The sequence below is a fragment of the Festucalex cinctus genome, chromosome 7 (assembly GCF_051991245.1).
Source record: "Festucalex cinctus isolate MCC-2025b chromosome 7, RoL_Fcin_1.0, whole genome shotgun sequence".
NCBI lineage: Eukaryota > Metazoa > Chordata > Actinopteri > Syngnathiformes > Syngnathidae > Festucalex > Festucalex cinctus.
The window spans coordinates 24,228,604-24,243,605 of record NC_135417.1 but is presented as its reverse complement, the minus strand read 5'-3'; the positions used below and the strand labels follow the sequence as shown (position 1 = coordinate 24,243,605).

General features: G+C 37.7%; 2 protein-coding genes across 2 annotated transcripts; both read left to right on the top strand.

The window, feature by feature from the left end:
- Positions 1-1,496: 1,496 nt before the first annotated feature.
- Positions 1,497-8,339, top strand: LOC144022960 (uncharacterized). The gene is made up of 6 exons (XM_077528186.1): positions 1,497-1,757; positions 2,264-2,347; positions 6,331-6,533; positions 6,678-6,825; positions 7,359-7,481; positions 7,603-8,339. Exons 2-6 carry the CDS (start codon positions 2,287-2,289, stop codon positions 7,668-7,670), a joined length of 603 nt encoding a protein of 200 aa, XP_077384312.1. The 5' UTR covers positions 1,497-1,757; positions 2,264-2,286; the 3' UTR covers positions 7,671-8,339.
- Positions 8,340-10,595: 2,256 nt separating this feature from the next.
- On the top strand, positions 10,596-14,995 carry fxyd11 (FXYD domain containing ion transport regulator 11). Its single transcript, XM_077526604.1, has 7 exons — positions 10,596-10,695; positions 12,456-12,497; positions 12,671-12,703; positions 12,991-13,005; positions 14,057-14,131; positions 14,451-14,475; positions 14,635-14,995. Exons 2-7 carry the CDS (start codon positions 12,464-12,466, stop codon positions 14,663-14,665), a joined length of 213 nt encoding a protein of 70 aa, XP_077382730.1. The 5' UTR covers positions 10,596-10,695; positions 12,456-12,463; the 3' UTR covers positions 14,666-14,995.
- The last annotated feature ends 7 nt before the right edge of the window (positions 14,996-15,002 follow it).

Here is a 15,002-nt window from a genome sequence, read left to right as displayed (position 1 = left end):
CAGCTGATCGACAATGAAAGTAAAGATGTAAAAGATGTTACGATGAAGTGGATATTTTTTATTTAACTCATTCACTGCCATTGACGGAAAAAGATGTCAAATGATGCATTTTTTTGTTGGTCTGGCAATGAATGTGTTAAGGACTGATTCAAAACTAATGTGTGGTTTTGAAACACTGTGGGCTGATGCCTGCCAATTTACAGCCCGAAATACAGGGTGGCCCACTGGAATTGCCCTGCCCCTCTAGATGGCCTGTGTGCAGCTGTCTGCAAGTGTACAATCAGGAATAACCCCGACATTACTGGAACAATGCTCAAAGTGACTGGACAAGTTTTTCCATATTGATTTGCTTTGTTTCTTTGTCATCTATTTGTCTCAGAGAGAGTCATCTTTTGAAGACAGTAAATGATATTGTTTACACGTTTTTGTTTTTAGTCATATACAATATTATGCATTGATGTCAGAGTCAAGGAATTTTGTCCGGAAAGAGCCAATTAAATAAGCAGTGAAAGAACAGGACCTTGTTGATGTAAATTTGTGTAAAGCTGTGATAAGGCCCCACCAACAGATAGTGAGCAGAGCACAAGTGTGAGGATGAAAACCAGAAGGACAGTGACACCGAACAACGGGGCTCTTGTTTACAAAATGATTTTGGACGTCAAGATGTTTTTCTTAACATTCAGCATTCCCTATTTATTTTTTTTTAATTTTTATTTATTTTTATTTTTTTTACATCCTAAATGACGACTGCTGAGGTTATAATTATTTTAGAAGCATATCATTTGTCACTCTGCCTAATTTTTAAGAAACCAGAGAAGAAAGTGAACAGTAGTTTAGTTACACATGAGATTTGGTATGGAAGCAGCTAAGTACGAGTGATTAAAACTGTTATCTAAACATTATTATAGATTTAAATTTTTAATTCACTCTGCAAAACCGATTTCTGCCACCTGTGGCCGTAAAATGAAACTTCACATACCCTTCTTCCTGTACACAATGAGCAAGACGTCACATCTGCAAACAGAGGGAGAGAAATTCAAACCCGAATCAAAAAAAAAAAAAAAAAAAAAAGAAAATTCAAACCCGAATCCACTCTAAAAACTATTGGCCATAGGCTTTCAGCAATACCCAGTGTGAACAGCTTAGGTGTTAATCTACTAATTAGAAGATGTTTCAGTCAAAAGTAGTCAAATAATAATGATATTGTAAAAAAAAAAAAAATGTTTTGGGGCAAATTGTTCCCAATAGCTGCTTAAAACAAACAAAAAAAAAGTTTAAATTCATTGCAATAACTATAAGAAATGGTGTCCAATTTCAAAAACAGAAACACTTAAAAGGAAATAGGATTGACACGGTCTAATTATGATGATGGTGAGACGTCACGATGCTAAAGGCACCACCTGTGTGTTTACATTCTCTTTCTCTATTGTTATTGCTTGTCTGTGCAGTTTTTCTAAAATAACAAAAGAATCTCAGTCACTGCCAATAAGCAGCCACTTGAAGCTAGCTCAACCTGTTCAACCTCTCCACTGTAGTAATGTTTCATTCGAGTCAGAGCGTTTGCTTTCTCAAAGTCATTCTCTGCCCTTCACCCGAAAGAAGAAGAAAAAATGATTAATTTGTTTGACATGCAATAATTTACTAATACTATCTACTCATTGGACTTCCGGCATAAGAAAGACTTCTGGATTGATCTCTGAAGCAACGTTATCATTAGTTGAAAGGTGTTCTACTGGGAAGCTTTTATTCATATTAAGGTGCGTTGTGGGTTTTTTTTTATATTCTTCCTTTTCTTCCTTATCTTGAACAGGTTAGCATGAAATTAGACGGGAAAGTTCCTATTTGGAAATCACAAATTCAAAGGAACTCACTTCGTGTATATAGGGGAAATGTTATTTATTTACTTTTTAAGTGTTGAGTGTGTCTTGAAGACCACAAAGCAACTTCAATAAATGGAAAAATGTATAATTGAGACCAATTCCATAAGCAGCAGGTGAAAATGGTCAACAATCCGGAATAAACTCCAGCAACCTGTGAGCCTGAACAGAATAAGTAATATTGAAAATGGATGGCAGCATGAATGGACAGGACAGGGTAAAAAAACAAAAAAACAAAAAAACAATCTGATTTTCACTTTTGCATTATTTCATGATTATTTAAGAGAATTTAATTTCTCTTAATTATTATTGCGTGACAGGACTATACCCATTATTGTTAGTGGTTAACAATGTAACATGCAGTTACCGTGTCCACATTTCAACAGACTGAAAGGAAAATACGCAAAGGATGAGGAAGAAAATTAACTTGTTGCTGCTGACCTTGATCCACGTCTTCACACCCTCATCAGGTATGCATTTTTTAAACAGCCCAGCACGAGTTCATACGCTATTGTGAAAAAAGTGTTTTCCCCTTCCTGAGTTCTTATTGATTTGCATGTTTGTTACTCTTAAATGTTTCCCATCATCAAACAAATTTAAATATTAGTCAAAGACAACACAAGTAAACAGAAGATGCAGTTTTTTTTTTAAAGTTTTTTTTTTTATCATTACGGGAGAAAAAAATTCCCATCTACATGGCCCTGCATGAAAATCTACTCACTGCTTGGGTCACACTCAACACCAACAAACTGGCAATGCATCTTTTACATATCTCTGGAGATATGTTGGCTCAATCTTCCTTGCATAGTTGTTTTCATTCATCAATACGGGAGGGATTTTGTGCATGAACACCCTTTTAAAGTTTATACCACAGCACTTCTTTGAGATTCAAGTCTTAACTTCAACTAGGCTACTCCAAAGCCTTCGTTTTGTTTTGAGTTTTTTTTTAAGTTGTGATGGAGAACCCAAATGCTTCAGCTTGAGATCACAAACTGATGGCCAAACATTGTCTCTTAGGATTTCCTTGTAAAGAGCAGAATTCTTGGTTCCATCAATCACAGCAAGTTATCCAGGTCCTGAAGTAGAAAAGCAGCCCCAGAACATTACAATATTACCATCGTGTTTGACTGTTGGTGTGATGTTCTTTTTCTGAAATGCTGTTCAATTTATACCAGCTGTAACAAGACACATGCAGTACCTTCCAAAAAGTTCAACTTTCGTTTTGTCAGTCCATACAATATGCTCCCAAAAGCCTTTGGAATCATCCAGATGTGTTCTACAAAAGTAAGACTAGCCTTCATTTTGTTTTTGGTTAGCAGTGATTTTCACCTTGGAATTCTGCCATGGATATAATTTTTGCTCAGTCTCTTCCTCATTGTTGAGTCATGAAAACTGACTTCAACTGAGGCGAAGGAGGCTTGCAGTTCTTTAGACATTGTCCTGGGTTCCTTTTCGACGTCCTGGCTGCGCTGTTGGGGTCTTTTCTGTAGGCCGACGTCTCATGGGAAGATTCATCACTCTTCCGTACTTTCTCAATTTGTGGATAATGGCTCTCACCGTGATTCACTGGAGTACCAAAGCTTTAGGAATTATGTTGTAATCTTTTCCAGAATGATAGACGACATAAATGACTTTATTTCTCCTCTGTTCTTGAAAATCTTTGGAGGGAGGAATTGTGTTGCAGGTTTTTGAAATCTTTTGGGCTGACATAAGTTTGTCCGACATGTTCGGTTTAGATGATTTCTGGATAGAACAGGTCTAGAGGTAATCAGGGTTGGGTGTGGTCAGTGAAAATGTGATTACCGTAATTGCCGGACTATAAGCCGCGGCTTTTTTCACACGCTTTCACGCTTTTCTGATGGCCACCAGGGCGCTCGAGCAGAAAAGGTAAAGGGTGAGACAGGCGGAATATATTTGTCGGGGAAGACACAAGTTGAATGTAACTTGGCGCTTTGTGCATGTATAAAATTAGCATGAACAGACACTCATCATGGAAAATACAAGAAGTCTCAGTCTCAGTGACTTTTACCGGTATGTTATTTTTGTCATGTTTCGGTTTTGGGGGTTGGGTTTCGGTTTTGGGGGGTTGGGTTTTGGTTTAGTCTTGGGTGTTTATGTTGTCTTTTGTCCGGCTATGTCACCCCTAGTCTCGTCATAGTTAACCTCGTCCACCTGTGTGTGTCGCCCCTCCCCGTATGTGTTGCAAATTAGTGCCCTCTGCCTGCTGTGTTTCCCAGGTGTGTCTTAGTGTCTCGTTAGTGTATTAGTGAGTGGTGTTTGTTCACATTTCGTTGGAGCATTGTCTTGTCTTGACTTGTCCAGTTGAGGTGTGCTAAGCTGTGTTTGCAGTGTCAATGTCTGGTCAAGTTTCTTAACATCTGGTCAAGTTTCTCTACGTCTGGTCTAGTTTCTCTACGTCTGGTCTAGTTTCTCGACGTCTGGTCTAGTTTCTATACGTCTGGTCTAGTTTTTCTACGTCTGGTCAAGTTTCTCTACATCTGGTCAAGTTTCTCACCTCCTAGCCAAGTGTCTCCACGTCAACTCAAGTCATCTCCACGTCAACTCAAGTCATCTCCACGTCTAGCCAAGTCTCTCCATGTCTAGCCACGTTGTCCTATCATGCCCAGTCTGTCCTGTCATGTCTGTCCACGTCATGCCAAGTCAGTCCTACCATGTCTGTCCACGTCTTGCCCAGTCTGTCCACGATCGGTCCAGTCATGGCAACCAGTCCTCTCACGTTCCGTCCCATCTTAATTCACGTACTTTACCTGCTTCATGGCAATAAAGTTCTTAAAATTGTTCTCCCTGCCTTTCTCCCTGCCTGGTTTCTCCGCCTTTGGATCCATCCATACTCCACATACCATCACAATTTTTAATCAGCCCTGTTAGTGCTGTGTTACTACCGTATTGCTGCTGTGTTACTGCCGCGTCACAGGCCCTGTTTGGAAAGAAAAGCTAAGGTATATTATTAAACCTTTGAAAACTCTTTCTTTGTACCGTCTTTCTTTGTAAATATCTCGTGTTTCAATGTGGGCACATGCGGCTTATAGTCAGGTGCGGCTTATGTATGTACAAAATGCTTTTTCCTTTAGAAATGTACTGGGTGCGGCTTATAATCAGGTGCACCTTATAGTTGGGAAATTATGGAATTTTTTTTTTAGGGCCCGACCAATATGCATTTGTTTTCGTCCGATGCCAATACAGTAGCGATTTTTGGCAGACAAAAAATATATAGATTCGCGATTAATCTGACAATCATTTAAAAAATAGCGCATGAAATTATGTTCCCCCATTCCTTTTCAGTGGGTGTCCCTTACACGAGAACTTAAGCTATTAAGATTTACTGTGCTTTGAATGACAAGTCTATAATATGACATTATAAACTAATTTCATTTAGTATACAAGGTTGTAGATTTATATGAGTCAATAATAAAACCATTCTTAATTGTTTACAACTGTTGCACGCTATATGGTTAGAATACATAATTGGGCAGGAAAAATAGCAACCGTGATTATTTGATTGAGATTGAAATCATGATTGCCAATACAATTTATGATTACAAAACTTAGCATTTTTTTCAACTACTAAAGCTCAACTACTTAATGTCATCATAACGTCATGCCCATACACCCCTGCACTTTGACCTGTTGAACATTATTGTTTTTGTCAAGTACAAATTACATTCTAAATAACATGTAAGTAAGTGCAAGTGTTGGCGTGCGGCCTAGTATATGTCGCAAACAGTAACCAGAAACGGAGTAGGTTTGTGACTTACGGAAGTCGGAAGTCCCGCCTCCTCCGTGACATAGGCTATAGGCTACCCTATTTGTGCTTTTGTGTAGTGTTATGTTACCTGTGGGTATGTGTTCCCACAGCATTTGTGTGTGAATATTCATTATTTAACTCAAAAACACTCCCCAATTCCATGCTTCTCGTTAGCATTTGTATGGGATCCTACATTAACCTTAGCATTAGCGCGAGGCTAGCGATGTTTTGCATTAAATTTCCAGTGGATGCAATTCTTCTTGTGTGTTTAGTTTTACAGTCAACTGTAATTGTGGTGTCATTAAACAGTTTAAAGGACACTTAGGGATAACAGAATAACATAAGCTGCACACTTGCTCGTTGCTAATGCTACACAAGCAAAATTGCGTATTCACGATACTTCACAGTGTCGGCAAGTTCGGGTTTATAATGTTTTAAGAGAGAAACAATCGGTCATTTGGCCCAATTGGCCGATTGTTTTGGCCGATATTTGAAGGGCAATAATTGGCTGATCATAATCGGTGGCCAATTAATCGGTTGGGCCCTATATATTTTTGAAGGGGGGAAATACTTCATGACACTGTGTACGTATTTTTCTGTCACCATGCAGTGTCATTTCGTGACAAAGCACCGCCTTTACCTTTAAACCTTTACTTTAATTACATGTTTTGCTCCCACATCTTGCAGCACAAAATACGACCACGATTTCTCCAAACACAGCAGAAGAGCTCTTGACACGACCAGAGGATGTCTCTGTGTTTGTTGGGGACCCCGCAATCTTTACTTGTGGTGCACCTGAAGCAGCTCCTGTTGTCACCTTCAACTTGTTTGGGGGTCATGGCAATTACAGCCTCACTTGCCCTGGTGGACATGTGGAAGATATCCCCGAGGTCAGAACAAAAGATTTCGGACCTCATTAGTTAGACAAAAGCAAAGGATGTTCTTTTGTCTATGTCATTAAATCAATTGCAAACTTTTAGAATATGAATTTCTATGGGATGTTTTTAACTCTATACCCTTGTTTTTGTCCTTAGGCTGTTTATGGAAGTTGTCATATCAAAGAAAGACAATCACTGGCTGTGTGGACCTTCAAAGGAACCTCTAAATCCGACAATAACACGAAAGTTGTTTGCCAGTTGCCAAATAGGTCTGACTCTTCCACTGCCACCCTCCGTATTTCTGGTGAGGATCCACTTTCCCTACTGCTTGAGTTTGTTTGTTTGTTTGTATTTGTTTCAGGCAATAACAAAGCACACAATGGGTATCACGTTCACCAAAAAACAAGAAACCAACAACAAAAAGAGAGTGAAAAACAAAAACAAAAAACAAAGTCATGGGTGAGTTAGAGGCAATCCCAGCTGGCTTTAGGTGAGAGGCGGAGTCGACCATGAACTGGTTGCCAGCGAATCACAGAGCACATATAGAAAAAAAAACATTCACACTCACATTCGCACCTATAGTCTTCAGTTAATCTAAAAACAAAACAAAACATGTTTTTGGAGTGTGGGAAGAAGCCAGAAAGGCAAACACCCAGCCTCAGTATTGTCAAGCAGATATCCGAACCACTCATGGTGGCATTCCATAAAACTCTATAAAATCACATACTAACCCTGTTAACAGCACTGATAATACCTTCTAAGCATTCTTTTTCATCTAACCCCCACCCCGACCCTCTTCTTCCCCATTACTGTAATGTCTTATGTGTTCACTCTTAGATAATGGCAGAAACATGGCGATCCTCATTGGCTGTGCTATTGGTGGCTTCTTTGGTGCCATCCTTGTATTTGCTTTGTCTTATGTAGCTCTGCAGAGATCTGAGGCCTTCCAGAAATGTTTCCGTAAGTAGAGGCTCGAATCCAAATATTGTCTGACGTGTTTACTTTATCAGGAGCTATTCTGACCAGTTATTTTTAGACTCCCTGATCATTAAAAGTTGCGATGTTTTTGTTTTCCTTGCAGGGGGCAAAGAAGAAGATGATGATACATTCTCAATTATATCTAAGGAATGTGCAAAACAGAAGAAATAATGATATAACTTAACCCTTTCGGACCCATAGATGATTGCGGTGGACATGACATATTTGCGTGTACGCATAATTTGGATGATGTCAACCAATCACAAACGCAAGTTCATTTGCGTGATGTTCATGTTAAAAATGTTACATATAAGCCTGGTAAGTGTACAACACGTTACAGCCATACTATCCTGGCGTCCACTATAACAAATACAAACATGAGACAACCCCACCCCTCACCCCACAAAAAAACAAAACAAACAAAAAACAACAACAACATGTTGTTCTGGTGTGTGTGTGTGGGGGGGGGTCAAATTAAATAAATGTCACCAACAAAAACAAAACAATGACATCAAAGTGATTTAAACTACATACTATCATGCAAAAGAGGTGTGGGGGGGAATTAAGAGTGGGTGCTGTGTTTACTGATCCCTCGTAGAACTATGTTCTGTGAAATAAACTAAAACTTCAATAGCATTATGAAGAATTGTGAGAATCTTACACATTTAGAAACGTAAAATTATGTATGTTAGGGTGCATTTTTAATTGGAATTGGGATTGTTTTAGTCAGTCTCGAACAGTCCTATGCAATGAAGGTGATTCAATCCCCCCCCCCCCCCCTTTTTCATGAATTCTGTTATGGGTTTGGCAAATTTGGATGAATAAAAGCATTATAAGATACATGCATGTGCTTTAGTATGTTAATTACTTTTGTGTCAAGACGTAGCAATTAAGTATTTTCATGTTAGATGCATAATGCCTGTGCAGTAATTACTGTAATTAACAGGCAGTTAGAACGCTGTTTATACAGCTCAGAGGTAAAGAGGTCAATGTAAATGTGATAGTTGAGCATTGTATTGTCTTAGTGTTCCCCCTAGTGGACATCAACCTTTACTTCTTCATGCTTTCTTCTTATTTACTTATTTATTTTTAATCCACGTCAATCAATCAAAATGCGTGTGGGACGTCTCCAAACACGCAAAAATTACCAGCATTTCACAATAATTAACAGTATTATTTTACAGTAATTTGTTATAATTAAGTTCCCCTGTAATATCCCAATGAATACTTTTATAACCTACAGCTACCTTGGATTTAAGTGTTATTTTGCAGTAAAATCCTGCATTCACAAAACCCTATTATATACATAATATATATAATATATTATATTATATTATATTATATTATATTATATTATATTATATTATATTATATTATATTATATTATATTATATTATATTATTATATACAGTTTTAAAAAATCTATAATAACTGCACAGACTATTTTTAGAATGATTTTATTTATTAGCGTTTTTCTTCAGATGTGCATGAACAAACATACTTAAATTTTGCCACTGAGAACTACAGAGTGCAAACTACATTTTTGTCATTTGTAGAACATTGATTGAAAGTTGCCACCAGAAAACACTGGTCCAAGTCCCAATATATGCCAAAGGTATCAATCAATATTTCCTAAAAAGATGAGAAATCATTCACTTAACACACAGATACACTGCCCACCCAAACGAGAAGAGGGAGAAAAGGAAAAAAAAGTTTTAAGTGCTATAAAGGACTGCCCCCTGGATGTCCAAACTGGAACTAAAACTTGATTTAGATAAAGACCACTTGGAGAGAAATTCCTTTTTTTAAAATATTTTCTGGTCTGAACACAAAAATGTTGATGCATTTTTAGAACTACTCGTGGTCCTGGGGCCTGACCCCAGATTTAGAGTCTTCAGTTACCTACCATCATGTTTTTGAAACATGGAAGGATACCTGAGGAAACCCAAGCAATCAAGCAAGCACAGGTAAAACATTCAAATTCCATACAAGAAGGCTGGAACCCTGACAGGAACCCACAGCCTCTGAATTATGAGGCGATCATGTTCACCAGACAGCTACACAGTAAATTCTGTAGTGTAAATTTGACTCTATTTAGATATGGATCAAATAGACTTAGTTTTAGAGTGAACTAAGATTTACACTAGGAAGAGAGCAAAAGGAAAAAAAATGGGGAAAAAAATAAAACTCACTCAAGGGTTGAGGCACAAACTGATGACCTTCATCTTGGGAGACTGCCACACTACCACCTGAGCTAAGCCCCTCCTACTGTTTGCTTTTCTCCAAGAGACCAAAGACATCGTTTTTGGTCTTGGAGTGGAAGATTCCATGCAATCATGGAATCAGCTGCAGTTGACATGAGTGATATACTAGCAGAACACAAGAGCTGTGTGGTTCATGCATTAGAGTGGTTGTCTTCCAAGCTGAAGGTCGTGAGTTTGTTCCTACCTTGAGTCACTTCTATTTTTATTTTTTTCCATTTTTTATATTACTCTCTTCCAAGTGTAAATATTACTCTAAACCTGAGTATATTTGGTCCCACTCTAAATAGAGTCAAATTTACTCTACAAAATGTACCGTGTACCACACCGACCTACATTATGTCAATAATAAATATCTGTCGTACTGTGTACAAAGAATATGCTCGCCTCATTCATTTTAATTGTACGCACATTTTTGTTTTAAATTAGCAGTACTGAAAAATAGACAATAAACAATGAAATACAGCCACTGTTGTTTGATCTTTTTTTATCCATCATTTGTGTTGTGACACCTGTGTCAGACATACACACGCACGTTCAGCGGGAGAGAATTCTCTCTCGTCTATTAGTTTATACAGCAGCAATGTGTTGCTTCAGCTGCTTCCTTAAAATGTGTTTCTGTTTCTTGCATCTACAAAAGTTGCCTCTTCTCTAGATTGCCTTTGAACTGTTGATTGACTGGATTTCACACATTGTCATTTAACCTGTTCTGAGACACTGTTTAGAGACAAACACACGAAATACCACCATAACACTACAACTGTGTGCGTGGGGGTGTGCGTGTGTGCATGCACCTACATAGCAGTTTATACTCTAAACAAAGAGGAGGAGCAGGCACAACATAATCAGGTACAACCGAAAATACAGACTTGTATCTCGGGTACAGCCGAACAACATTCACACACTGTTTTGCGATTCTGTACTCACCTGTTCAGGTAAGCCAAGGTGTATTATGACCTCATTACGGTGTCAGGGTCAAGCTTTGTTTTTATGGGGTGAAAATCCTGATTATAGAGTTTTATTGGAAGGTTTGTTGCTCGTCCAGTGTTTCGGCAGGAAAAAAAAGTAGATGATAGTGAACCTAATTATTAAGTACGTATTAACATAAGCAAATGTTTTAAATTAAGAGGAAGAGTTGATGTTGATTACTTTTTTAATCTTATGGGGCATACATGAGACTTGAAAGTCAAACTTCTGTGTGGCCTTCACCAATGTCACGCTATCTGATTGCCACTATGACCTCTAGACGGAGGTCATATTGGAAGATGACAAACAAAAGACGCAAAACAAGCATTCTTTCGACTCTATTTTCATTCTATGACCATTCCTTGGGCAAGAGGAGTACGTTGCGGAATAAGATTTTGGCACACTTCATGATTCCACCCACTTGTTTGCTTGTTTGTTTTTAGTTTACCTCGCTTACACATCATTAACAGAATGTGGGCCTACTTAAAACCCTTTAATTACTTTGCAAGGTCAGTTGGAGGTGAGTTTCTAAATACAACATTTCTCTTGTACTTTGCTAAGTTCTAAATGCTAGGAAAAACAGATTTTGACAGTAAAATATTGCTGCAGTTTGAAAAAAAAAATATGTACCTGAGTTAATTATTTGAAAGTAGTACATCAAGAATGTCAAATGTACATGCATACAATTTCCATAAAAGGTGTTTTTGTTTCATTTCCAAACTTAAAGGGATACTTTACTTATTTAGCCATTTTTGGCAGTCAAACATTAATATTTTGTCTATAATTCATTTGATACTTTCATTATTTTTCACGTACAATTAATGCCTTGAAAAGCACATTTTGCAACTTTCTTCACTTTCTTCAAACTTTCTTCACTCCTTGTACTTTACTGATTTCCTCCACAACCTTTGCACAGTTTGTTCCTGCGACCAGACAAGCCACCTCACCACCAAGTTTGTTAGCAGCACTGATGGCCTTCAGTGTAATTGGCGTCAACTTGTCATTGTTGTGTTCCGCAACCACCAAAAGTGCTCTGAAACCTTTGCAGGACTTTGCAGACTGTCACATGTCACATGACCAAAACTAGAAAACAGGTGAGCTGTGATTGGTTACCTGAGCCCTTGTGATGTCATTTTCAGTCAACAGTAAGTTGCAAAATGTGTTTTTAAAGGTACTAATTGTATGTGAAAAATAATGAAAGTATCAAATTAATTATAGACAAAATATTAACTTTTTATTGATATAATGGGCTAAATAAGTGAAATATCCCTTTAACTGGTCAATAGAAATGGAAAATCAAAACTACTGGTACATGCATTTGGGCTTTTTTTTTTCCCTAGGATTTTTTTTTATTTGTTTGTTTGTTTGTTTGTTTGTTTGTTTGTTTGTTTGTTTGTTTGTTTGTTGGAAAGGTAAGGTAGATGATAGTTTTTTTTCTTTCTTAGAAGAGTTTTTTCTTTTCTTTTTTCTTTTTTGGAGATATGGAATGAAAGCTGACTGGAAACTTTGCTGTTTATTCTCCAAACATGCGAATTGCAACCCTGCTGACGGGATTCTGACCTCTCAGACCACAAGGACATGCCTCCTGAGGAGAGGGGGAAGGGTGTGTGCGTGCGTGCGAGTGTGTTCATGTTCTATAAAACAAGGGCAAAGTCATGGGAACCAAATTGTATCCTTTTCAATTTCACACTCATGTTTTCTTTATACTGTCTCATTTCTGTCTTAACAGTGTTGAAGATGTCTCATCTCACACTTGTGGCTGTGATAGCAGGTATAGTTCAAAATACACCTTGAACCATTTATAATATCTTGCATTTTACCTGTCTAGCTATTACAATAAACATTTTGAATACTAATGATCCAGAAAGCGGCAGACGCCCCATCAGGTGCAGGCTAAGCAAGAAATTCCACACTTAACATATTCTTGGTTTTCTCATCTTCTAGTGCTCTTCACTCTCTTCACTGAAACTGAAGCAAGTAAGGCAAAAACTTCTGTTCGCCTTGGTTTTGTGGACAAACTGGTTTGTGGAGAAACTAAATATGCAGTGGGTCACGTTAAGCCATTACCATGTTAATGTTCCAGAGGGTGAAAAAAACAACAGGAAGCCAACTTTATGTGTCAGTGACAGTGAGATATGAAAACTGGATGATTATTATTTTCTATTTTTTCTAGCCCTGCATATAGAGAGCCTTTATTGGAAAAAGTGTCAGATTGTTATCATTTTGGTACTGACTCTTTTCTGTCTCTTCTGTTTTATCTGTAGGTGCATTTGTTTATAGTAAGTACACATCCTCAATGTCATCTATTGAAAGAGCTCACACTGTATTGTTTTTATAATCATCATCTTTATTCTGGAAAAAAAATCTCTTGTTGTAGATAACATAACTAAAGGTAAATATATTTACAGTATTAGATATTAATGATGGGTGAGAAGGCCTACCAGTACTAGGTATCGGTCCGATACCCGGCCTTACTTCAAGGGATCGGTAATCACGACGGCAGTCGCTACCAGAATCAGCTCCCATCCTGTTGTGATCAGGAACTAGAAATTAGAAGAATAGAAAATGGCCATTAATTTAATACAACTTTAAGATAATGCTATATTGGGATATACAGTGGTCCCTTGCTTTGTGGTTCACTTATTCCGAATTCACTCTATTATGGATTTTTATTTGGATCCATAACTCATACAGCGAATGGGTCAGTGTTAGAATGGGTGTCTCCCAACCCAGAGGTTGTGGGTTTGATCCCATGCCATTGTTATCACGTCAAAGTATCCTTGAACAAGATAGTGAACCCCCAGTTGCTCCTGATGCTGCATCATCAGTAGGTGAATGAGTAGTCGAATGTAAAGCGCTTTGAGGGCCTTGTAAGGTGGAAAAATACTATGTACATGATATACCATTTACATTGTGGCGCTCTGCTTGTACCTCAATGTTTCACAGGTTTTTTTCGAAAATTATTTAATTATCACGGGCGAGCGTGGAACGTATATCAACTGTGAAAGTGAGGGAACACTTAGGTCTTTTTTTTAAATTACCTGTCATTGTTTTGCTGGGGGGGGGGTTCATGTATCAAAAGGACTAGTAGTATCGGTACTTGGTATCGGTGACTACTCAAGAGTTGAGAACTCATACTGGTATCGGTCTGAAAAAGTCATATGGAACATCCCTAATCTTTATGTTAATTGAATTAGATGTATAGTAATTGTGAAAACATGTTTGTTTTAAAAATATATATATATATATCAACATGTAACTAAAATTGATCCCTTAAACTTGTGACATTGTTGTTTTTTTTGTTATTTTTTATTTTATTTTTTTTGACAGACTATGAAAGGCTTCGAATTGTAGGTCTGATCTGTTCCGGCCTTTTATTCTTCGGAGGAGTTGGCATTTTACTGTGTAAGTGCCACAAAGTCAAACTATAATTTCAACATTGTAATACAGTAATACAGTAACAAAAGATGCATTATTGACACTGCTTCCTTTTAATATTGCTTTACTTGTTCGGAAAAGTTTAATATTCTGGGATGAAAAAAAGTAAAATGCATCCATCTGGTACAAACTGTCTTTTGGTGCTTTATGTATTTATTTATTTATTTATTTATTTTAAGATGAATTATGAGCTTTTAGAGATATAAAAGCATTTGGGCAACACTTCCGGATTCACACAATATTCTGTGACCTCCCTTGACTACATTATCCTGCCTTTCCTTCACAGACAACAAGTGCTCCAAGCGCTCCAAGTAAGATGGCTCATTGTCTTTCTTTCCTTTTTTTTTTTTTTTAAACCCCCTCACTATTTAGTGAATGTGTCAACAGCCTCCCCCAACACAACTGTTTGTATTCTTCCTAAACCACGATGCTCACCACTGCCCCACCTCCTCTCTGATCTCCCATTGCAGGAAAGTGGAAGATGACAGCAGTGAAATCTGATATAAATCCTGACAAACCGGTTTCCTTCCTTGTGAGAGAGCAGACAGTAGAGGGGTGGAGATAAAGAGTGGGTGGACATTTGGAGGAAAAACGCCATCTTGGGTTGATCTGCACATTTAAGAGGAAACACATTTGATCAAGAAATAAGATCTTGTACAGCTTGACTAACGTGCTTTCATAAGATTTGAGTCATGACGACCTAATTGTTGTAAGTGTGCAAAGACAAAATGCAAAAGGCTGTACTTTTAAGAGCTTGTTCCCTATGTTCAAACATTTCAATGAGAGAAAGAGTATGTGCAGTAAAAATGAAATAAAAAAAATATTTTAAAAGTTGGAA